This window comes from Pholcus phalangioides, unplaced genomic scaffold, assembly GCF_987345545.1.
Source record: "Pholcus phalangioides strain wild (caught in Gottingen) unplaced genomic scaffold, Ppha-v1.0 ptg000004l_1, whole genome shotgun sequence".
NCBI classification, from domain to species: Eukaryota; Metazoa; Arthropoda; class Arachnida; order Araneae; family Pholcidae; genus Pholcus; species Pholcus phalangioides.
This window is the reverse complement of record NW_028301597.1, coordinates 47,359,131-47,381,636: the sequence shown is the minus strand read 5'-3', so window position 1 is coordinate 47,381,636 and position 22,506 is coordinate 47,359,131. Positions and strand designations below refer to the sequence as shown.

At 39.1% G+C, this 22,506-nt stretch overlaps 1 protein-coding gene across 1 annotated transcript in view; it reads left to right on the top strand.

The window, feature by feature from the left end:
- The window catches only part of crb (cell polarity complex component crumbs), a 112,923-nt gene that overhangs the window by 57,927 nt on the left and 32,490 nt on the right, over positions 1 to 22,506 (top strand). The window contains exons 2-5 of the mRNA XM_089231612.1: positions 8,202 to 8,759; positions 17,321 to 17,449; positions 18,878 to 19,102; positions 21,324 to 21,440. Of these exons, the coding sequence (XP_089087738.1) occupies positions 8,202 to 8,759; positions 17,321 to 17,449; positions 18,878 to 19,102; positions 21,324 to 21,440 (1,029 nt within the window). The remainder of the gene's footprint in view (positions 1 to 8,201; positions 8,760 to 17,320; positions 17,450 to 18,877; positions 19,103 to 21,323; positions 21,441 to 22,506) is intronic.

The following is a 22,506-nucleotide window of genomic DNA, read 5'->3' as shown; positions in this document are numbered from 1 at the left end:
TTTTTCTATACGAAAAAAGGTATGATGGTCTGATGAGTTTTCAGGACACTGGTCCCACATCTTTCTGATGCTAGTATAACTCGGTATTGTGCGGCCTAGATTCGATTCTTGTTTCAGAAGCGTTCTCCCGTCTATTATTTTGGTTTTGGACGTTTCTCCAACATCTTAGGTAATTACTTGGCAAACATCCAAGGTACTTGGAAATGTATGCATTAACATACGTACAATTTGCCCTCTCGTCAAAGAAGTCATTATATTCCTATAATTTGAAATCATTTTTTTTCTTTGAATGATAATAATGTCTAGGTATTTTTCCCCCCTAGCTTATCAGTCGATGTCAGTCACCTCAATATATGTACATACTTTGAAGCTTTGTCATTTATATATTAAAGAAAATGGTTCAGTTAATTCCCTTTATGCAAAGGTTAATTACGGTTTTGAATGACTGAAGACGTCCCGTGACTTAGTCATTTCTGTATATATGGGTCATCTCATCTCCTGCTGATATTAGCAACCGTATTTACCGGAGACGCGATACGGAGAGAGAGGCTTTGATTGTTTTCGGAAATCAGACTGAAAAACTGGGCTTCTCTTATACGTCGCCATATTTTAACGTTTAACTGAAAACTTCATTGTACAGGGTGATCAGCGAATAAGCCCTTATTTCAAAATTAAATATCTCTACAACAAAGATCAATAGAATTATGCGGTAAACGGTACGTTTATTAGCAAAACTGTGAGAATGTTGTACAGAAATTTCAAAAATTAAGTTTTTTTTTTAAATTTTTTAAAATTAAAAAAAAAAAAAAAAATGGAGATTTTGGGGTTCCGAAAATCCTCATTTGTGTGAAGAGAAACCACTGCATTCGCCTAAAGTTACGGGTTGGGCTGCGGTATGCGCCAGAGGCATTATCCTTCTTCGTGAGAGAAACGATTACTACTGAACGTTACGTTACAATTTTGGAACAATTTGTCAGCACACATGGCGCATACCACAGCCCATGCAGTAACTTTGGCGAATGCAGTGGTTTCTCTTCACACAAATAAGGATTTTCGGAACCCCAAAATCTCCAGTTTTTTTTTTTTTTTAAAATTTTAAAAAATTAAAAAAAAACTAAATTTTCGAAATTTCTGTACAACATTCTTACAGTTTTGCTAATAAACGTACCGTTTACTGTATAATTAATTCTATTGATCTTTGTTGTAGAGATATTTAATTTTGAAATAAGGGCTTATTCGCTGATCACCCTGTATGTACCGAGAACATTCCTCAACACTTTCCGCGGCGCAGTAGAAATCACTAAGAACCCTGTTAAATGTGATATATTTTTGAATGGACTAGCTTTTCCTTCCAATTTTCAACAAGTGCAAAATAAGAAGTATACAGAGTGTCCTGTAAGTGCTAATGCGGCCTTTATATCATCAACCGCCTGTCGTAGAGGTGTAGTTTCAATTTAAAAAAATTTTCAAAATGTGTTTGAAAATTACCCTGTAAAAGTTTTCAGAATGAGAATACAGTGTGTAACAAAATTAAAAAAAAATCTAAATTTTTTATACGGTCCCCTGTGCTCTAACTTCCAGTTTGGAAGTAGTTTCTCTCTCTCTCCCGAGGCTGACAAAAGAGATCGCATGTTTTTAACTAATATTCGCCGAGATGCTTTAATTCCAAAATCGGAAAAAATTTGGGAAAGACCAGCAAAAACTAACGGACAACGCTCCTTTCCCTCATTTATGCTGTCCTTTCCCAACTTTTCTCCAATTTTTGAATTCAAATATTTCAGCAGTTATAAACACAAGACCTCCTTTTGTTGAACTTAGAAAAAACAGGACAACAACTTCCTTAATTGGAAGTTAGAGGACAGGAGGGGCCAAAATTTAAATTTTTTATTTTTATTTTTTGTTACAAACTGTATTTTCACTCTCAAAACTGGTACAGGGTAAGTTTTGAACACATTTTGAGCAATTTTTAAATTGAAACCATACCTCTACGACAAACTGTTGATGACAGTTACGACAACGGATGCGAAAAGCCGCATTAGCACTTACAGGACATCCTGTATAGGAAAAAGTGTTCCTTTGAGAAATCAACTTTGCTAAATATCAGGGCTTATCGATGCGAGATATCTCGATAATGCCACTTAAAGGGTTAAACTTTCTTCTCTCCTTAAAAAATTGGATCAGGAAATGGAGGCGGGGCGGCTGGAGCTCCCCTACCGCCAGAGTGCAAAGCCTCATATGCCACCCTCTAAGTGCAACCCTAGAGAGAAGCTGAAAGGGCGCTAGAGCGCCCAAAGGACGCTGGGATAATCCTGATTTATTTTTAGAGTTTTTCTCAGCCCAAGATATAAAGGAAACAGTTTTCTCGAGCCGAGGTCCTCTTGCATACCGGGCAAGCATGCTACCATCTACACCACTGGAGACATGACCCTACCTTCCTTATTTCACGCACTGTGGAGTGAGGTGCTGAAGTAGTGGCATTAGTAGCCTCTCTTAACTTCAGGAAATGGCCAGTGGTGTAGATGGTAGCATGCTTGCCCGGTATGCAAGAGGACCTAGGTTCGAGTTCCGGTGGAGACGTGATGACTTTTCTTTCCGAGTTCAACTCAGCATAATATCCGGAAAATAACTGTTTCCCCGATTTATTTTTATTTGTCCATAGCCGCAAACCATTGATAACCCGACAAAATGTTCTTGACCATGCGACCCGCTTTCAAAGAAACTCCTGTTTTTTTTTTAGCCCAGGATTATTTCGCAGTTCTTATTATGACACACAACTTTCCCCACATTACAGTTCTTATTGATGTAAGCTATTATATTTCCCTTCTTTTTGGGGTTGAATTATCCAATTAAAATTCCAACATAAAGTTGAACCTTTTTAATTCCAAAATACCTATTCCAAGGTCCCCAGGGCAGAAATTAGGGAAATGAAAGGGACTTCTGGTGCTCCAGACCCTGGAAAAAATGAAAACCTGATTTCTTTTTTTTTTGCTTTAATTTGACCGCTCCTGAAAAATTGTGTATGGGGCACCAAAATGCACATTTGCCCCGGTGTGATACGAGTTAATTCTTTTTTCTACTATCAGCTGGCGCTCTTGTCTGTTTCCTCATGTTTTTTTTCAACATCTTCATTGTCAAGGTATGGCTCAAAAGAGTGACGGAGTGTTGGTGCCTTGTGAATTATTATTATTCCAAGCTTTTAAAAACTTGTGTGTCTATACAAACAAGCTTTTAAAAACTTGTGTGTCTATACACACACGAATTCCTATACTGCCGCCCTGGTGCACCCTCTCTTAAGCCGTCCCTTAATAGAGGTATACAATGAAAGACCTGTATTAGGGAGCTAGGGGGCCACCCTCCGTTTCTCAAGAAACTGTGCCTTCGTCGTGGAGGTGGTCCCCCTTGATATAGGTGAACTAATGTGTATGGTGAAACCATAGAAATAAGACCAAGTTTATATTATGTCTGAGTGAAACCTCTCTGAAGATCCATTTTTATGAGGGGGAGGGGGGCGGGGTTCCCGATCAGTTTTTTTTTAGTCTGGTGTGTCAATGAAGGTGTTCCCTTAAAGCAGTTCTCTTATTAGATGCATCACTTCCATTCACCATTTCCGGTTCTCTGAGGAACGGAAGGTGGCTCTCTTGGAGAGGTTTTAGGTCTGGAGCATGGCCGTCTTATGAACAGCGTGGGTCCCCGGGCCAAATGATTTTTATGAGACCCTACATGGCCAAAATTTTCGAAAAAATCAGCTTATTCTTGTTTTTCTGAGGCCCCTCTTCATTTGAGGCTCGGACAGGCCCATGCATTAAGACGGCACTGGTCTGGAGGGGAAAGATTGCGGACCAAGAAAAAAGGACTTCATGAAAGTGAGCTTTCGAGAGAGTGTGGTATTCCTAACTAAATACGAAATGGTCTATGTTTTGCTTTTTCCTCGATCAATTCTTAAATGACCAATATCGACGTTTGGCGTTTTGCCCGTTTCGCTTCGATAGTATTCCGCTATCGCTCCATTTATTTATGGAATGCTGTTTTCCGGTAGCATAATTTTACAAATAATGAGTTGATTACGCATAACAAAATATCAATTTATGACTAATTGCATAACACAGGACGCCGCCTTCATTTCTCTTTTCATGCTCGGTCTTTAGTAGGCTTATCAAAATAATAGAGCTAGAAAATGCCAACGATTATCACTCCACAAGACACAAAATTTACAAAGCGGTTTCAAGGCCCCTTTTTCAGTGAAAAATGGTCTGATGGTTGATTAGGTTATATAGTGAAACCTCGCTACAACGATACTCGATATAACGATAAATCCCTTTACAACGATATTCTTTCAAGTGTTGTTTGGAAATGTTTATAGTAGAGGTCTACTTACGTATTAGTATATATATACTAAACAATATGCAGACTTTATTTTACTTATTGAATCTAAAATTATGTTGTGGCTTCATGAATTGGGTGAAATGTTTCGCGGACCAGCGCAGCAGTTGAACACTGTCATATATATTAGTCTTGCTATAATAATAACTAAAATTAGTTATTTTTAAGAAAAATCACGAAGATTTCTGTTTTTCCCGTGAATGCTTAAGAAAATTAATACAAATACAACGCCACAACATGCAAATTGCCCAACGAGGTGGCTGACTTAAGAACATCATGGATCCCCGAGCCATTTTTTGGAGGCCCTACCTACTACTGCTACACCCCCCCCCCCCCCCCACAGAACCCCCAACGAATCGGTACATGCGGGAATGTGCGTGTACGTGTAGTGAAACCTGACGTGAAGTTTTTGTTTCTCTGTAATGCTTGTTATGTGTAGCGCTGCCATCTGCCACCAGTTTTTCAAACTATGAGTGAAGTGTTATGGTTGAATGATTTATCGTTGTAGGACTGTTGCTCTCTGTGGCGAGACTTTTTAACGGGGAGATCGGCTCGCATTTGCGTCTTGAAGTTGGGAACCACAGAAAACCAACTTCAGCCGACCACCACTGTGGGGTTCGAACCCGGATCCTCGCATCGCGAGTCCGTCACTATAAAAATAAATAAACAAAGTCGGTGAAATTTCGACGCTGCAGATTCATCAAACATGGAAGTATTTATTCATCCTAGAATGTTAAACAGTAATTTCGATTTCATAATTCGTCGCACGCGTCTCCGGAACCCTATCCCCAAGCCGTATTGTGGCTGCACAATAAATAAATCGTCGTGAAAGGAATTCAAAAAGAAAAAGCCCCAAATTTTCGGGTCACTTAACCTCTACGTCACGATCTCTTTTCTTTTCGTTCTTCGGAAGTTTTTTCTTTTTCATAATTGAGTTGTTTTTTTTTTCTTTTCGTTAATAGCGCTGCTGAAATAACAGAATGTGGATCCCCGTTAAATAACTTAACTCCTCTGTGAGCGATTTTTTTTGTGTTTTGTTTCCATTCTACGCTAACGAGTTTTCGAATGCAATTTCGTTCTTGCATTCTTTCTTTCTCTCTCTCCCTGCCCCGTATTTGAAACATTCCTCAGAGGAACCTGCTTTCACATTTCGTTCTGTTATAATCCCCCCTCTATTTCGGAAATGATGCTTTGCTTATTATGTGGTGCTGCTGGTGTGTTTCCATGTTTGACCCACTTTCGGGTGAAATGAATGAGGAATTTTTCACTCGCCGCCCCCTTATCAATAGAAAACATGTAGAAGCCATTATGTATCACATTTTTTTTTTGCCATACTTTCCCTTCTGATTCGTGGCATCAATAATAACAATAATTATTATTATCGCGATGTCAGGTATTAACGCTCTGTTTTCATTCGTTTGTTACTTGGGGCCATGGATCCTATTGAACTATAGTTGTGCTTTTTTTTGCGTCCATCTGGATCTTTTTTTTTGTATGCCCTGCCCTCTTTACATCGTTTTCAACACTGAATTTTTTTTTATTGCATATTAACTAGTTGTTTTCGCCGAATCTCATCATGTTGACTGGATCAGCAATTTAAATTTCATGATGGGTTGAGGAAGGGCCTTAACAGCATTATGAGCTCTCGGGCCAAGTGATGTTCCGAGAACATCCTACAATGTATTCTTACTATCGAAAATCATAATACTAGATCACATTACCCTGAGCCCCACCCGCCCCTTCACTTGAAGCCGCCGGGTCGTACCTTGAGAGGCGGATTTGGGGTTTTGTGTCATTCTCCCACTCTAGTCTCATTTTCTAGACCCACTCAGTCCTCAAATTTGTCATTTTGAGCTATAGTCAGCTTAATCCCCACTCACCTTCAAGTCGTTCTTTTGATCATTCACATGATTGCGTACTCTCTAACCCAGCCATTTTCAACCTGTTGTTCGCGAGTACCGTGGAGCTCCTCGAAGCACCAACAAGCACTCAATGCTCGTGTCCGATTTCGTGCTCGTGAGCACTTGGTGAACGCTTCAATTAAACACCCTGAAAAAATGGCATTCGAGGATTACAATAGTGCATATTCCAGGCATGTCTGCCAAAATTTCCGTATAAGAGGTGCACTTCGTTTGATGATGCGTATAAGCAGTGCTCCGGACTAGAGAAAGGTTGAAGACCCCCCAGCCGCTCTATAGACCGAACTCTGGTTCAGCGTAATACTCATTGATCGTAAGAGAATTGCTACTGTTTTTTTTTTTTTACATTTCTGATTATTTTTCGCGAATCCATGAATAACCCGTTACATACAAGGGGTACGCGTACTACAGGTTGGGAACCACAAGTCTGGAACAGCAGTTTTCAAAAGGCCAGCCGCAAAGATAAATGATCCGCAGGATGTGTCTCGGAATTTTTTTACAGGAAATTATAGATAAAAAATACAACCTCTCTCGGGAGTGACCAAGACCGGTCGTCCACTGGTAGCTACTACGAGCGAAAACGAGTCGTGTGTACGTGCAAGAATACTACAGTGGTCTTGCGCATACACGTGACTTGTTTTCACTCGTAGTGGCCTTCAGTGAACGACCGGCCTAAGACATAGCATAGAGTACCAAAATCCCGATAGACCCAGGATGCTAAACCTTTAGGAGAGTACGGGCCACTTCATTGGTTTGAAAACACGTCGCAGGCCACTCAAGTGAACTGCAAATGTACTTCGTGCCGCTTGAGTGATCCACATAAGTGATGTGGAACTGAATTGAGGGCAGTTTAACAGCTCTGGAGCTAGTATGTCGCAGGTTACTCAAGGGATCTGTAAATATGCCGCTGACCGCTTAAGAGCTCTAGAATTATGCCACGATATTCTGGAGCTGTGCCATGGGTCACTCAAGTGATCGGGAATATGCCGCCGATCCCTTGAGAGATCCGGGAATTTCCCTCGGGCCATAAAGTGATGTGGAATTGCACTGCTGGTTGTCACTTTAAATGATCTGTAAATGAGTCGCTTAGTTCATTTTTTTTTTTCAAAATTAGTTTTGAGGTCGCGGGCCACATCAGATAACTTCGAGGGTGTTTAATGCTCAATGCATGGCCCGCTGGTCATGGGTAGAGCATGTTTGTAATAGATCAAGGGGTTCTCTGGTAAATGTTCATGAATAATGCTGGTTTTTAGACTCAGTGAATCTTTTTTCTTTCTCTTTTTTCCCCAAAATAATTACAAGTAATGACGTTTTGACGGGAAACTAAGTTTCAATGTGAAACAGATTTTCAATGTGAAGTGCGAACGTAGTGAGGAAAACCCGGTGGTGTGTGTGTGTGAGGAATTCCGGGAAATGAATCCTCAACCGATGCTGAAATTGGTAGTGAAATATGATCAGGAAGCATATCTCATCAATTAAAAATAGCATTATGACGTGTTAACTATTTCCACAAATTATCCCCCCCCCCTCCTTTTTCGATTTCCGGGCACTTGTCATACGCCTATGTATCACACCCAGTACTGTCGTGACGTAGGCTCTCTCGTGTGACGAAATAGTATGAGATACAATATTAATGTGTTCGAAAGCAGGGCCGCAAATAGATGATTAGTCAACTGGGGCTAGCGGGCGTTTTGGTACCCCCTTGTAATGTTGAAGGGGAGGTTAAAAAGTGAAATTTGTGGCCCTCTCTGGTCCGGCCCGGCCCATAGAGCACTAAACCCGACTACTCCCCTCTTTCCCTAGTTCCGGCTCTGTTCAGAATTTGCTAAATTTCGTGACTTGTTATCACTGAAAATAACTTTCACACACCTCAATAATTTTTTTTTCTGTTCATATCTACAGTGGACATGCTGCTGGTGCTGCTAGTGTTCATCAGCCAATATTGGACTGCTAGGTCGCAAGGACCAGAGGGATATTTCGATGGATCCTCTTACGTCAAGCTACACAGTCTGGTCAACATCAATGGTAGGACGTCCCTCAGTTTCAGGACTTGCTCGTACGGCCAACTCCTATACCAAGAGGGGACGGGCAGCGATTACATCGAACTGTCACTGCTGCCATCGGGTCAACTACAACTCGGCTGGAGACACGACGGACAAAACAGTGCCGTGTATTTAGGATCTAATTTCAATGACAACCGCTGGCATGACGTGGACATAGTGCATAACTTAGGGTCTGTGACGTTGAGCGTGGACGGGCAGAGTGTGCTGGTGGCCAACAGTACCTACAACAGCGATCTGTTCGAGCTTCACCTCGGAAATGTGCGCAAGGTGATGTTCGTCGGACAGGGTTTCACCGGGTGCATACTACAAGGTGCTAGTGTCGTGCTAAATTCCTCCAGTGTTGAATCTCGTGACGTCGTGTGGCAGAAATGTCCGCTCCCTGACCACGGAAGCTGCGGTGAGTAACGTTCATTTTTTTTCTTTTTCCCTCTTGAATTTTTTTTTTAATTTAATAGAATAAAATTTTGACTTTTATTCATAGATTTTATTCTTGTTGCGATCAATAACATGTTAAATACCGCAAATGAATAAATAATTTTTGAATACCCACTGACATACGCAGGACCCGGATTATATTGTTTTGCTGCGGTAAAAAAAATGAACACTCCCCCTTCTTCTCCCGAGAAAATCTTTTCTTTCAGACCGAGCACAACTCTGGTCTATCGCCAATGGGCAATTTACTACCGAATGAGTTGTTCCGGAAGTGTACATGTGTACCTAACAGTCTGAGTTTATATGTAGCTTGGCCAACGTTGTGCTTGAATTTTAGTTCTGCTATATCTATTTTTCAAACTACGAGTGAAGTGTAATTATCGCCTCGTAGTTAAGGAACCCCCACAGAAAACCAACGAGGTGATTGGCTGAGGTGTCGAAAGTGATACTTTCAAAAGTGTTTTCCTCCTCGTTTTCAACGAAGCTTAGGATGCTTGAATTTGTAATCTTCGCTGAAACCAAACACAATAGTTTTTATTACTTGTCAATTACAGCTTGCCCAGGCTGACCATACTTCCTTAAAAAAAACAAAAAAACGGGAAATTAGTATTTCAAATACGGAAAATTACCAGCTGTCGCTAAAAAAATGATTTCCAAAGTAAGCAAAGTTTTCAATTATTGCTAAAATCACCAAAAAATCGCCAACGACAGGAGATGGGGCACACTGTAAATCGAAATTGATTGAATGAGGAAAAGAAAAACCTTTAACATTAGAGGGGCTGACAATGAAGAGAACATTGACGACTGAAAGTTGCCAGTTTTCCCGTATGTACGGAACTCAACATTTTTCAATTATTGGAGGAGTTCAGCCCCCTTCCCCCCTCGTAAAATTTATTGAGGGGACTTGAACAGCCTTAGCCCCCAGGTTCCAGCACATATGCTCATAAAAACTATAAACGTTCGATAAAAGATCTTTTATAAATGGTAAAGAAAACAAACAATATAAGCCTATTGATCGAATGTAACCGATACGCTTATAAGTTGAATTTTTCATGTTTTATAAAAAAAAATTTATTTAACTTTCATAGTGTAATTCCAGCTTAATTAGCGATGTCCCGTATTTGAAATCCCAATATCTCGTATTTTTCTCGAAAAAATACCGTCAGCCTACTTATAAATGTAATTCATCTCATACAGTTACCATGTTTAATTTTTTTTTGCTCGATACATTTGGCGCAGTGGCCCTCAATTCAATTTCATTTCCGTGCGTGAATAAACTACAGAGCATTATAAAACTGATAACCATTCTTGGTACAAATGAGGGAATTAAACAGTATGTTATTCACTCGACCACCACAGGCCGCTGTGGTGGTCGAGTGGTTATAGTGCCGGACTCGTGATGCGAGGATCCGGGTTCGAACCCCACAGTGGTGGTCGGCTGAAGTTGGTTTTCTGTGGTTCCCAACTTCAAGGCGCAAATGCGAGCCGATCTCCCCGTTAAAAAGTCTCGCCACAGAGAGCAACAGTCCTACAACGGTAAATCATTCAAAACATAACACTTCACTCATAGTTAGTAAAACTGGGGACAGATGGCAGCACTACACATAAGCATCACACAGAAACAAACTTCACGTCAGGTTTCACTACACGTACACGCACATTCCCGCATGGATTCGTTTGGGGGGGGTTTCCGCGGGGTGGGGGGTGCATGTGTGGTGTAGCAGTAGTAGGTAGGGGCTCGGGGATCCATGATGTTCTTAAGTCAGCCACCTCGTTGGGCAGTTTGCCTGTTGTGGCATTGTGTTTGTATTTGTATTTGTTATAAATTCTACGTGTACAGTTGAACCACGGAGAAAAGAGTATATAAATGCCCTGACGAGCTCCAATGTGTAGGGTTGGCAAAAACAATCAGGAAAATTTAAAAAAAGTCGAAAAAAGCGACAAATTTAGTGCTAATATAAGAAGAAAAAGGAAAGAAATACACTAAAACTCTTATGTTTGTCGTATTAAATAGATTTTTAGATGGGTCTGAAACATATGCGTAGGCTATTGATTAAAGCGGTAGCATATTCCGGCAGCGTGGGCACGTAATATTAATATTGTTGAAAAGCATATTAATGCGAGCTTCAGCGGGGTAAAGTACATTACGGGTACTACGTATATTCGTAGTTAATGGAAGTCAGTTGTATAACATCTGAGAACGTGCAATTTTATTGCCTTGAACATAAAAATTGAAAGGAAATAATCGTAAAATATATGAACAGGAAGGATCTTGGTAGTGTGGAAAGAGATGTTTGGAAAGGGGAATGAGAGAGATGAACTCTGGATACTATGGCTAGTTCATTTAGGTTTTCGGACGATGTGCGAACCTAAATCAAGTAACAGTAAGTGAGTGTAGAAAGTATAAGAGCATTGTAAAGTAAACGTTTAGTTTCTAACGGAATGACAGTAGATAATTAATATAATATAATATAATAATTAATATATAACATAATAACCCAATGACGCTCGTTGCCTGTCTCAGCTTAACCGCTTCGCTTACATGCGATCGGCGAGAAATTCCGTTTGACGAATCGGCAATAAATATGGTGACCTTGTTTTAACCTAACCGCATATTAGAAAAGGAAGGAAAAAAAGTAGAAAAGTAAGAAAAACTAAACAAATTAGAAGAAAGTGTAATAGATACTATACCAAGGTTTTTAACAGCTGGCTGATGCAAAAAGATATATTTTGGAAAGAGAAAATTCAACTGCCCTGCCTGGAATCGGACCCACGACCTTTTACTTTCCGGGTGAACGCCCTAGTGCACACGAGCTCCAGGGAAAGATTGAACTTTCGTTGCCTCTGTAGTCTAGGGCGTTCACCCGGAAAGTAAAAGGACGTGGGTTCGATTCCCCGCAGGGGCAGTTGAATTTTCTCTTTCCAAAATATGTCTTCGCATCAGCCAGCTGTTTAAAACCTTTGTATGGATAGCGGAGAGTGACATCATCCTCGGATAATAGATACTATACTTTCTCCTTATCTGTAATACTCACAGGTAAGAGACTTTTTTTTTTTCAGTCACTTCATTGGGCAGTTTACCTGTTGTGGCCCTTGTATTTGGGAAGCATCAGCTTCTTCCCCAACAAGTACTATCCAGAAATAGTTTCTAGAAAAACCAGCAACAGTATGAAGATCGGAAGTAGTTGACTTAAATGACAAGATCTAAATAAAGAAACTCCAAGATTTGACAAATAACGTTCAGCATCTTAAATTGCTTCATGCGGGCAGACCTGATTTCTTAATTTATCCTTATATTTGTTTAAAACTAAGTGAATAGGTATATGAAATGAATAAAAAATATTTTTATGGCATCAGTTAAAATATTATGTGGTTGAGAAAAATATTCGATTAATCAAAAATTTTTGATTTTAACCAGTTAAAAATTTTAATCGATTCCCAGCCATACTTTTTGCCCTCACCTACCGTCAGACCAGACATAACCCGGGCTCTGTCCCTTCTGTTATGTAAGCCCTTTACCCGTGTGGGTTGGATCGTACTGGGGGAGGGCCAGGGCTGCCAGGCCGGAACGCCCGGTGAACTATGAACAAGCGCTCCCGACCCTCTAAGTCCTAGCTGCAAGCGCGAAGCCTGGTTTTTAAGGTGGTTACCCTTCTGAAGCAGCAGCAGCATAGTCCCACCCTAGGCAAGCCCGGGACGGGCCCACGAACCCGAGCGACGGCCGAAGAGGCGCTCAGCCACACCCCCCGCAGCCCGGTCCCAGAAATTCCCAGGATGTTTTATTCAACCAAAATTAAAATTTAATACGGCGACAGCGCCTTTGTGTATTTTGTTTGATATTTGGATATGTACAAGTTGCAAGTTTCTGAGCCGGTATTCTTATTACAACTGTTTCTTCTCAGTCTGTCTTTGTTTAGATGGCTCGAGTGAGCTTGTCAGTTCTGTGTCCTAGCCCAGCTGCTGGGCCAATTTTTCACAGTCACTTGGCCAGCCCAAGAGCTGGGCCACTTCTTGACAGTCGCTTTTCCATCTAAGTGTCTCTGCTGAGCCCTTCTATGCTGTATAGCCAGCCCTAGAGTTGGACCACTTCAGAGTCGTTTTTCCGGCTAGGTGGCTCTGATGAGCCCGTCGATTTGTGAGGCTAGTCCAGTTACTGGTATACTTCTTTACAGTCACTATTCCGGCTAGTTGGCTCTGGTGAGCCCGTCGATGCAGCGTGGCCCTGGCCACTTCTGCAGTCGCTTATGACCCTCACCTACCAGTTCTCTTTCATTCTTATGTACATGTATATAGTAGCAGGACACATTACAGAGGTAAAAAGAACTTTTTTTCACAGGGCTGCAATAAAGTTTTGCGGTGATGAGAGAGGAAAGAAAACGGACTTGTTTGAATTTATTCCACTGGCATTTGGGCGCAATATTACGTCCATGATTAATATTTTTTAAGGCACATTTGGAGTTAATCACTTCGTTTTTGACAATGTTTTCCCATATTCTTCTCCATGAAATATGGTCAGCTTACGGAAGACTTACACTTTAGCCAGACTTCGTAAATCTTTTGCTATCTGATCATTGGCAACAACGATAATAAAAAGGCAATCAAAGCCGTCCGTATTTACATAAAATGGTTGTCATTATTAAATCCGAGATTGATTATTTTTCCGATTTATTGTGATTGATTGTTCCCCCCCCCCCTCCCCAAGTCATTGATTTATTTACCACTGTGGTGGTCGAGTGGTCATAGTGACGAGCTCACATTGCGAGGACCCGGGTTCAAACCCCACTCGCACCACAGTGTTGGTCCGTTGAAGGTGCTTTATCGTGGTTCTCAACTACAAGGTGCAAATGCGAGTCTCCCATTAAGATTAAAAGTCGGCATAAACTATTTTTTTCACAGTGGCCCACTTCTCCTGAGACGAACCAGCTTATATCCTCTAGGGGGGACAGAGTAGGGGGGGGGCGAGGTCACAGTTGGACTGGAGGAGGCATAAACTATTTATGCTAATATTGCGTTGATTGAGCATTACTATTTTCGTCCAGCATAGATGTACAGATGTAAAAAATAATTCGACTCAGGCCCGTAGCCAGAAATTTCGTTCGGGGTGGGGGAGACTGAAGTGATAAAACAATAGATTTGGCCATCTTTCCCCATTTTTTCAGTCATTTTCTCACATTTCAGGCCCCTTCCCCCAAGTCCTCACTGCGGATTTGATTTGGCTAACAAAAATAGTTGATTATAAAAGTTCTGTATCATAATCAGGGTTAGGTTTCTGTTATGATAAGCATAAAAAACTGGTTTAAACCATCAACAACCTAAATGAAAGCTTTCGGGCAATATTTTGAACACAATAGGTATATATAACATGTGAATTTTTTTTTTGTTTATTACATTTTAGTTTTAAACATTAATTTATTACAATAATTAAAATTTACTAAGCAAAATAGAGCTGTTTGTTCTAAATATGTGCTGTAGAGCAGTGGTTCTCAACCGGGGCCATATGGCCCATAGCCCCCTTGTGGTACTGGGATACTTCAAGGGGGCCCACGACAGGTGGTTTGGAGAGCTGAGAAGAAAAATTAAGGTGTGAAGAAATAACGATTTTATATTAGTGACTAACACTTACAGTGAGGGAGAATGCAACAAAACCACTCATAAAACCAGGGCCTTTAGGGCATGGACCCACCCAGGCCTCACCGCCTACATTTTGCAACAAGTTCCCTAGGATGGGGTTTTTCTCAAGTCCCCGGCTAAATTTTTCAGACCCCCCTTCCCTATATGAAATTTATTGTATGAAAAAAAAAATGAAAACCATATTAGGCCCCAGGCTGTAGTTCTGTCAGTCCCACTCTTGTGAGGGGCCTCATGCCCATAAGTGACCCCTCCTTATGATATTTTGTATAGTACAATTAATTTTGAAAATAAATAGGAAATATGTAGGCTGTTTATTTCCAGCTAAAGTATGGGACTACCATAGCATCACTTTGCCTAAGGAGGGCCCCCCCCCCCATGATATTGAGACAGTCCTGATAGAACTCGGACTAGCGGGGAGATCAATAAATTCTAGGCTAGTGGTCTGGAGTCCAATTTTCTTTGCAAAATTTTCGTTCAGTATAAATTCACTGAAAAAAATCGTTTCAATACGAAGTTGGTTTTCTGTGGTTCCCAACTTCAAGGCGCAAATGGGAGCCGATCTCCCCGTTAAAAAGTCTCGCCACAGAGAGCAACAGTCCTACAACGGTAAATCATTCAACCATAACACTTCACTCATAGTTAGTAAAACTGGGGACAGATGGCAGCACTACACATAAGCATCACACAAACAAACTTCACGTCAGGTTTCACTACACGTACACGCACATTACCGCATGTACCGATTCGTTGGGGGGTTCCGCGGGGTGGGGGGTGCATGTGTGGTGTAGCAGTAGTAGGTAGGGGCTCCAAAAAATGGCTCGGGGATCCATGATGTTCTTAAGTCAGCCACCTCGTTGGGCAATTTGCCTGTTGTGGCGTTGTATTTGTATAAAGTGTCTTGCTTCTAGATGAGAGTTGAAAACTCTGGGTAAGACAGGGGAGCCACGAGAAAAAAATATGGTTCAAAGGGTGCCACGGGCAAAAAATATGGTTCAAAGGGGGCCACGGGCAAAAAAAGGTTAAGAAACACTGCTGTAGAGCATCAGGGTTAGGTTTTTAACCTCCGAAATTAGCTCAGTATTAAAACAGTCAGAAACTTATTGAAAATATTATCAAATAGTTTTTTTTTAACCTGATGGATATGTTAAATAACAATACTTGCTTTTATGTAAGCTAACGTGTTTTTATATTTTGGATTGCAACTACTGAGAAAAATTACCTATTTAGATGTTCTTAAATTTTAAATTTCATTGCAAATAAATTTTTTGTGTGCAGCATCTGTTAATACACACGAAACTCATTTATTCTCACCTAGAAATTTCATGACATAGGCTGTATGAATCTAGATTTATTAAAAGTATTTTCAATCGAAGCAGAGCTGGCAGGACTTGATACCCAAAGCATTGTTTTGCTCATTTAGATACAGCTTCAATTTAAAAACCATTGAATTATGAATGTTAGTGAATATACCGTACCATATAGTCAAACTTGGCCATTCTTACTTTTGCTCTAAGAATAAGTTGAAGGAGTTTCTTAAGCATAATATACAAGCCAGCAGTGTCAAATTGAGATATTTTAGTATTTTGATTGCTAGATATATTCTAATGTTACGCAAAATAAGTGATATTGTTTTAAGTATCAGTGATTATCTAGATAATTTAATAATAAAAATCAATATTACATTTATGGTGTGAAAGATTAAAGTAGCCTATACAGGCGAAACCAGTCATCAGAAAATTATGAAATTTTGTGGAGGACTTCATGAAGCGTTCAGGGGAAAAAAAATTAGTTGCACATGTCGCCACCATAGGGGACCCCTGTGGTGGCGCGACACACCACAAGACCCCCCCAAGACACCACAGACCCTCCCCACAACTGAGTGCAAAGCTGCCTCAACACTGGGCCTCATAAAAAAATGTAATCTGCTCAAAATTTTCTATTACAATTGCAAATTGAAAGGCACAAATAGATAGTGAAGGGGGGGGGGGGCGCGTTTTGATAAAATTCTTTTTCTTGGGGGCCGTTTGAACAGGACCTTAGGTTCCTACCTAGCCTAAAGTTGCCTGCCTACCAATTCTCGCATACTTACAACTTGCACCAAATGTTTTTACCACCCCCCCCCCTTCTTACAACCATGCCTGGGCGGGTCCTTGTTTTAAAGTGACAAAGAAGAGAATATTGAGTATCTAACCTGACTATTATCGCAACTTTTCCCAAAAATCAGTTTATTCAGTAACGAAAGTCTTATTTTCTCCTTCGATGGGATAAGTGAAAGGTGAAGGGGATTCTGATTATAAGAAAAACTGAGGTTAGGTTGATGTCAAACTGTAGTTCGTGCATTGTTTCTTAGATTGCAACACAAGTTGAAATATTCTGGACTACTTTCTGAGGATGGTTTTGGCTGGAAATTTTTTAAGGATCTGACAGCTCTGAGTGAGTAATTGCATGATTGAGTGATTAACCATGTGATTGACTGAGTGTGTGTGTGAGTGACAGTATGAATGACCAAGCGCTGGGGTGGCGCAGTGGTAAGATGCTCATCTTCCACAATGAAGGTTGCCATCAAGGTCCATGGGTTCGAATCCAGCCAAAAGAACATTGGGAAAGTTCTTTACCTATCGAGCCTGGGGCGACCAATGATGGATGGCGTCTTCATTTCCCACCCAACTCCTCTAGTTGGAAATTGCCATATGGCGATATATGACTGCAGTTGGTGTGCGGTAAAGTAGATTAAAGTAGTATGAATGACCTAGTGGGTAAGCTGTTGATTGACCAGGTGAGTTAATGAGTGAGCAAGCGATTCATTGACTTCCAGTAAGTCATCAGGGCCTGACATAAATGGCTCTAAATGTATTAAAATTATATTCATTTTTAAATTGTCATTTTTTTTCACAGATGGCTTCCAAACTGACCAATGCTTCAGCCAACCTTGTCATAAGAATAGCAAATGTGTATCGCTGGCCGATTCATATCAGTGTATTTGTACTGCAAGGTATACCGGCAGAAATTGTGAAGTGGATGTTGGTGAGTGGTCATGTTTTGCAATTATTGTCAAGATGTTATTGGTTGTATTCATATTCTATATAAAAGAATTTAATTCTGTTGATTAGCAGAAAACCCATGTGAATAAATGTATTCCTGTGATCATTAAATTTGATATCCAAGAAGTTTCACTCACAGGTGGCGCTTTAAAACAAAAAACTCAACATAACACATAAAATTCTACACAAACACAGTGTAATTATAGTCTATGACAATTTGCATCACAAAAAATACCATATTTACACATGAGCACCCTTCCACCCATTTAGATATAGTCTGAGCTAAAAAAGGTACTCTCACTCTATAGCGGTTTTATGAAACACAAATTGTCATAACATAAAACGCAACACAAACAGAGAGAGAGGCACATTTATGGTTTTGTTGCCTGTTCGCTACATGGATTTTGCCACCCTTCCCCCATTCTAGTTTAATTTTCTTGACAACTCTTTCCTTGAATTTGCTACCCTGTGCTACAACTCACTTGGCCAGATAGTTCAGTTTCAGATAGTTGAACACTGTTATGGTCACTCACATGCTTGCATGTTTTAGGTTACAGTTGTAGTTGCTTGCGGGCATGGTTCCTTGCTTTATAGGTCACTCTTTTGATCACATACACGTTTGCACATGCCTATATCATTTTTCTGGTCATTCATGTGCTTGCACACGCTCTCTAGATCACTTTATTGGTCATACATATTCTTTAACACTCTCTAGGTTAATCTTTTGAACATTCACATGCTTGCAGATGCGCTGGATCACTCTTTTGCTCACCTCATTCGAGCTTACAACCTCTCTATGCCACTCTTTTGCTCACCTCACTCGAGCTTACAACCTCTCTATGCCACTCTTTTGCTCACTCACATGCTTGCAAACTCTCTAGGTCATATTTTGGTTCCTCACTGACCTAGTCCCGTAATATGAATTTTGCAGTCCTCACATTCTACTAATTTTTCTTGGGAACTCATTCCTGAAATTTGCTGCCCCTTGAAACTTGCTGCCCTGAGCTATAGGCTGCTAAATCCCCCCCCCCCAAATACGGCACTGAACACAAACAGTGCATAATTGATGTGTTATGTTGAGTTTTCATTTTACATCACCACCCGTGAGGGAAATTTGAATGTCTCAATTTATCAAAAAAAAAGGAAAAAACTCTACCTATGGTAATTATTTTAATGCAAACTGACCTTTTTGTGCCAATTGGTCACTTTATTAATCTTTTAATGTTTCCACTACTTCTTGTCCCACCCTGTATTGCTATTCGAGAATGAGCATGTATAAAATAAAGTAACTAAGTTACTTTATTTTATCTTCATGTCAGCAGTTTTTAACATGGCATTAATTTGCAAGTCCTTTATTTCAGTTCACCAACATTTCTGATACACGCATCACTTTTGTTTTTCGCCCCCACAGGTCCCTTGTGCGAAAGACCACAGTACAATCAATGCTTGAATGGCGGTGTTTGTCAAGAAGACGCCATTGGAAATTCCACAAAATGTGCCTGTCTACCTCAATTTATTGGAATTTATTGCGAGACGATGGTTGAAAATACTTTCTGTGATAACCACCCTTGCAGGAATGGTGGAACATGTAACATCAATCTTCAGAGGGATAATTACATCTGCACGTGTCCGCAAGGTAAATATTATAAATAATACCTTAAAATATAAATATACATATTTTTTTGGTTTGGATTCAAACTTGGTGAGCAAATAAAATGCTTGCATGTGATGAGAGAACTGTAAAAACTCAAACTACGATAGACTTTCCACTATTCGGCTTAGTAATAGTAATAAAAATAATTATTCGTGACAAAATGAACAATTTACTTTTCCAAGGCATTTACCATTGAACATTAAAATAAGTTCAAATAATTTTGTAAAAATTAAGTCTATATATTTAGATTGTTTACTGCAAAAGTGTACGTATTAATACCACACTGGATATACATGATTTTATTTTTCCTGCAATTAAGTTAGACCAGTGGTTCTCGACTGGTGCTCGATGAAGCCCTTGGGGCTCTGTGTGCACTTCCCATGGGTTCTGCGGCCACTTAAGGAAATTAAAATAAACCAGTAAATTTCATAAATACAGCCAAACTCTATTGTCACAAATCTTCGATGTTATAATGCTGATTATGTCTGATGGGATTGCATCAGGAAAAAAAAATTTCAAAATTACTGTTTCAGTATTGATTATCATTTATAATAAACAATTTCAGCTTCTGCCTGAACAGATTATAATGCCCTTGCTGATATGTTGTACTTGGAGTTAAATAACATGATTTAATACAGATTTTTAAGGACGTTTTACAAAAAATTTCAAAAAACACTCAAACGATATGCAGTAGACTCTTGATAATCTGGTCGTGCACTAGTCTGGACTGTACAATAATTTGGCATTTTTTATCTTCAAGCTTAGAGGAGGAAAACACATCACTGCATACCTCTACGCACAAAAGTTTGTTTAAATGGGCCATTACAAAATTAAAATCCCGAAATCCAGCGTTTTTTGGTAATCTGTCATACCCTGGTCTGATATGTGCCAATTGTCTGCTGCACTTGAAATTTCTTTTGGATTTCATTTGTTTCAATAATGTTGCGAAACAAATTTTTTATATTATCAAAAAATTTTATGCCGTTCCCAGTGTTTTCTTACAGGGTTCTTAGTGACCTGAGAAATCAGGAAAATGAAAAATGAACAACCAAAGTAAGCGAGAATGTAAAATATTTGTAAAATTCTGGATCAAATTCTACAAAAAAAAAACAAACACACACTTGAAGAACATTTGGAAGTTCATAATTTTGAATTACATATCTTTCTTCAGAAGTTTTAGTCAGGATCAAGCAGATTTTGCTGGGAACCTTGTTCTATGTGTTTCAGACAATCATAAAATTCTTATTTATACAGGGTGATTCAAAACTCAATGTACAAACTTTTAGGGGAGCTAGAAAACACAAAAACAAAACAGAATCACATGGGAATATATGACCAAAAACTTCAACCTGATCAGTTGGAGGATAAACGAAGATGCGGAAATGACATGCTAATAATGGGTGGGAAAAACTCTTTATTTAGTGATATTTTACACTGGGATAGTATGTGCACATGTCAAGTTTCTCACAACAAGTGCTCAAAGTTCTTACCATCCACTGTTATGCATGCTTCACAATGGCGATGCATTGATTGTCGAACCCTTTCAAAAGTCACCCTCAAGTGTGCATAACTGTGGATGGTAAGAACTTTGAGCACTTGTTGTAAGAAACTTGACATGTACACATACTGTCCTTGTGTGAAGTATTACACAAAGTTAAAGTAAAGAGTTTTTCCACCTATTTGGCTTGTTATTTCTGCATCTTCATTTATCCTCCAACTGATCAGGTTGGGGTTTCCGGCCATACATTCCTGTGATTCTGTTTTATTTTTGTGTTTTTTACCTCCCCTAAAAGTTTGTACGTTGAGTTTTGAATCACTGTGTATATATAAAATAACATGTCCTGACTGACTGATTCATCATTCTCGTGCTGAAACTATAAATATGAAATTTGGTCGGTATTACATTTTATAATATAGTCCCATTATTATAAAGCAGAATTTTTGGAAATTCAACCCCCAATCAGGTCATGAAAGATTCAAATATTATATGGTGAAATCATCGCTGAGCAAATCTACATGAGCGAAGCTGCAGGTAACAACTAGTTAGTAATATATTTGCAGCCTTAATTAAAAACTTTTTTATGGTTATATTGGAATAACTCCAATCATGAAATTTTACATATTATTTGAACACTGGATTATTATTTTTTTTTTCATTTTAAGATCAGAACTTTAATTCTATTTTTATTCTAATCTTATGAAGGCTTCGCTGGAAATGATTGTGAGCTTAATATTGACGAATGCCAATCACATCCATGTCAGAATAATGGCACTTGTACTGATGAAATTAATTCTTATACCTGTGATTGTAGTAATACCGGTAAGTGTAATTTTTTAATATTTTTATTCACATTGTACAAGAAAATACATTGAGCTTAATGTGAATAAAAAACATTCAATGTATAGAGGATTTAAAAATAAAAATCCAGATTTTAGAAATTTTTCCTGAATTTTTTTTACTTATAAATTCCAAATGAATATGTACAATATATTTAAATGGTAGCCCTTCAATGAAAAAAAATTGTGCAATTTGAAATGAGTAATTTTCCTTCCATGATTTTTGTCACTCAATTGATAAAGCATTGTACATACAGGGTGTCCTGTAAATGCTAATGTGGCCTTTTTCTCTTCAACCATTTATCGTATAGAGGTATGATTCTAATTTAAAAAATGCTCAAAAGGCGTTCAAAAATTACCCTGTACCAGTTTTGACAGTGAAAATACAGTGCTTTACAAAATGAAAAATCTAATTTTTTATATATGGTCTGGTCCTCAAACTTTCAATTAGAAAGTTGCTGCCCTGATGCCAACAAAAAAAAATTCCATGCTCCTAATTGCAATATTCACTGAGATATTCAAATTTAAAAACTGGCTGAAACTTGGGGAAAAGATGGTGTAAATGAAGGGAAGTAGCATTGTCTGTAAGAAGAGTTATGAAAAAACAGCATAAACTATGCTTTTTAATTGGAATTTTTTCTGTTGGCCTCAGGACAGACAGGGCCACAACTTTCTAATTGGAAGTTAGAGGACGGGGGAACCATATAAAGATTTAGATTTTTTATTTTGTTACAAACTGTTTGTTATTTTCATTCTCAAAACTGCTACAGGAGTAATTTTTGAACACCTTTTGAGCATTTTTTAAATTGAAACTATACCTCTATGACGGACGGTTGATCAGATAAAGGCCATATTATAGCACTTACAGGACACCCTGTATGAATATGTATCAGCAATCATTCGATAACTAATATCAATTTTATGTAATTGTAACAACTCCAGAAATAATGAACTATTTCTATAGCATTAAAAATACAATTAATGTTACGAATTCCACAAAAGACATTGTCAATTACAAAAAACTTGAATCCTACTGTATTATATCTGCA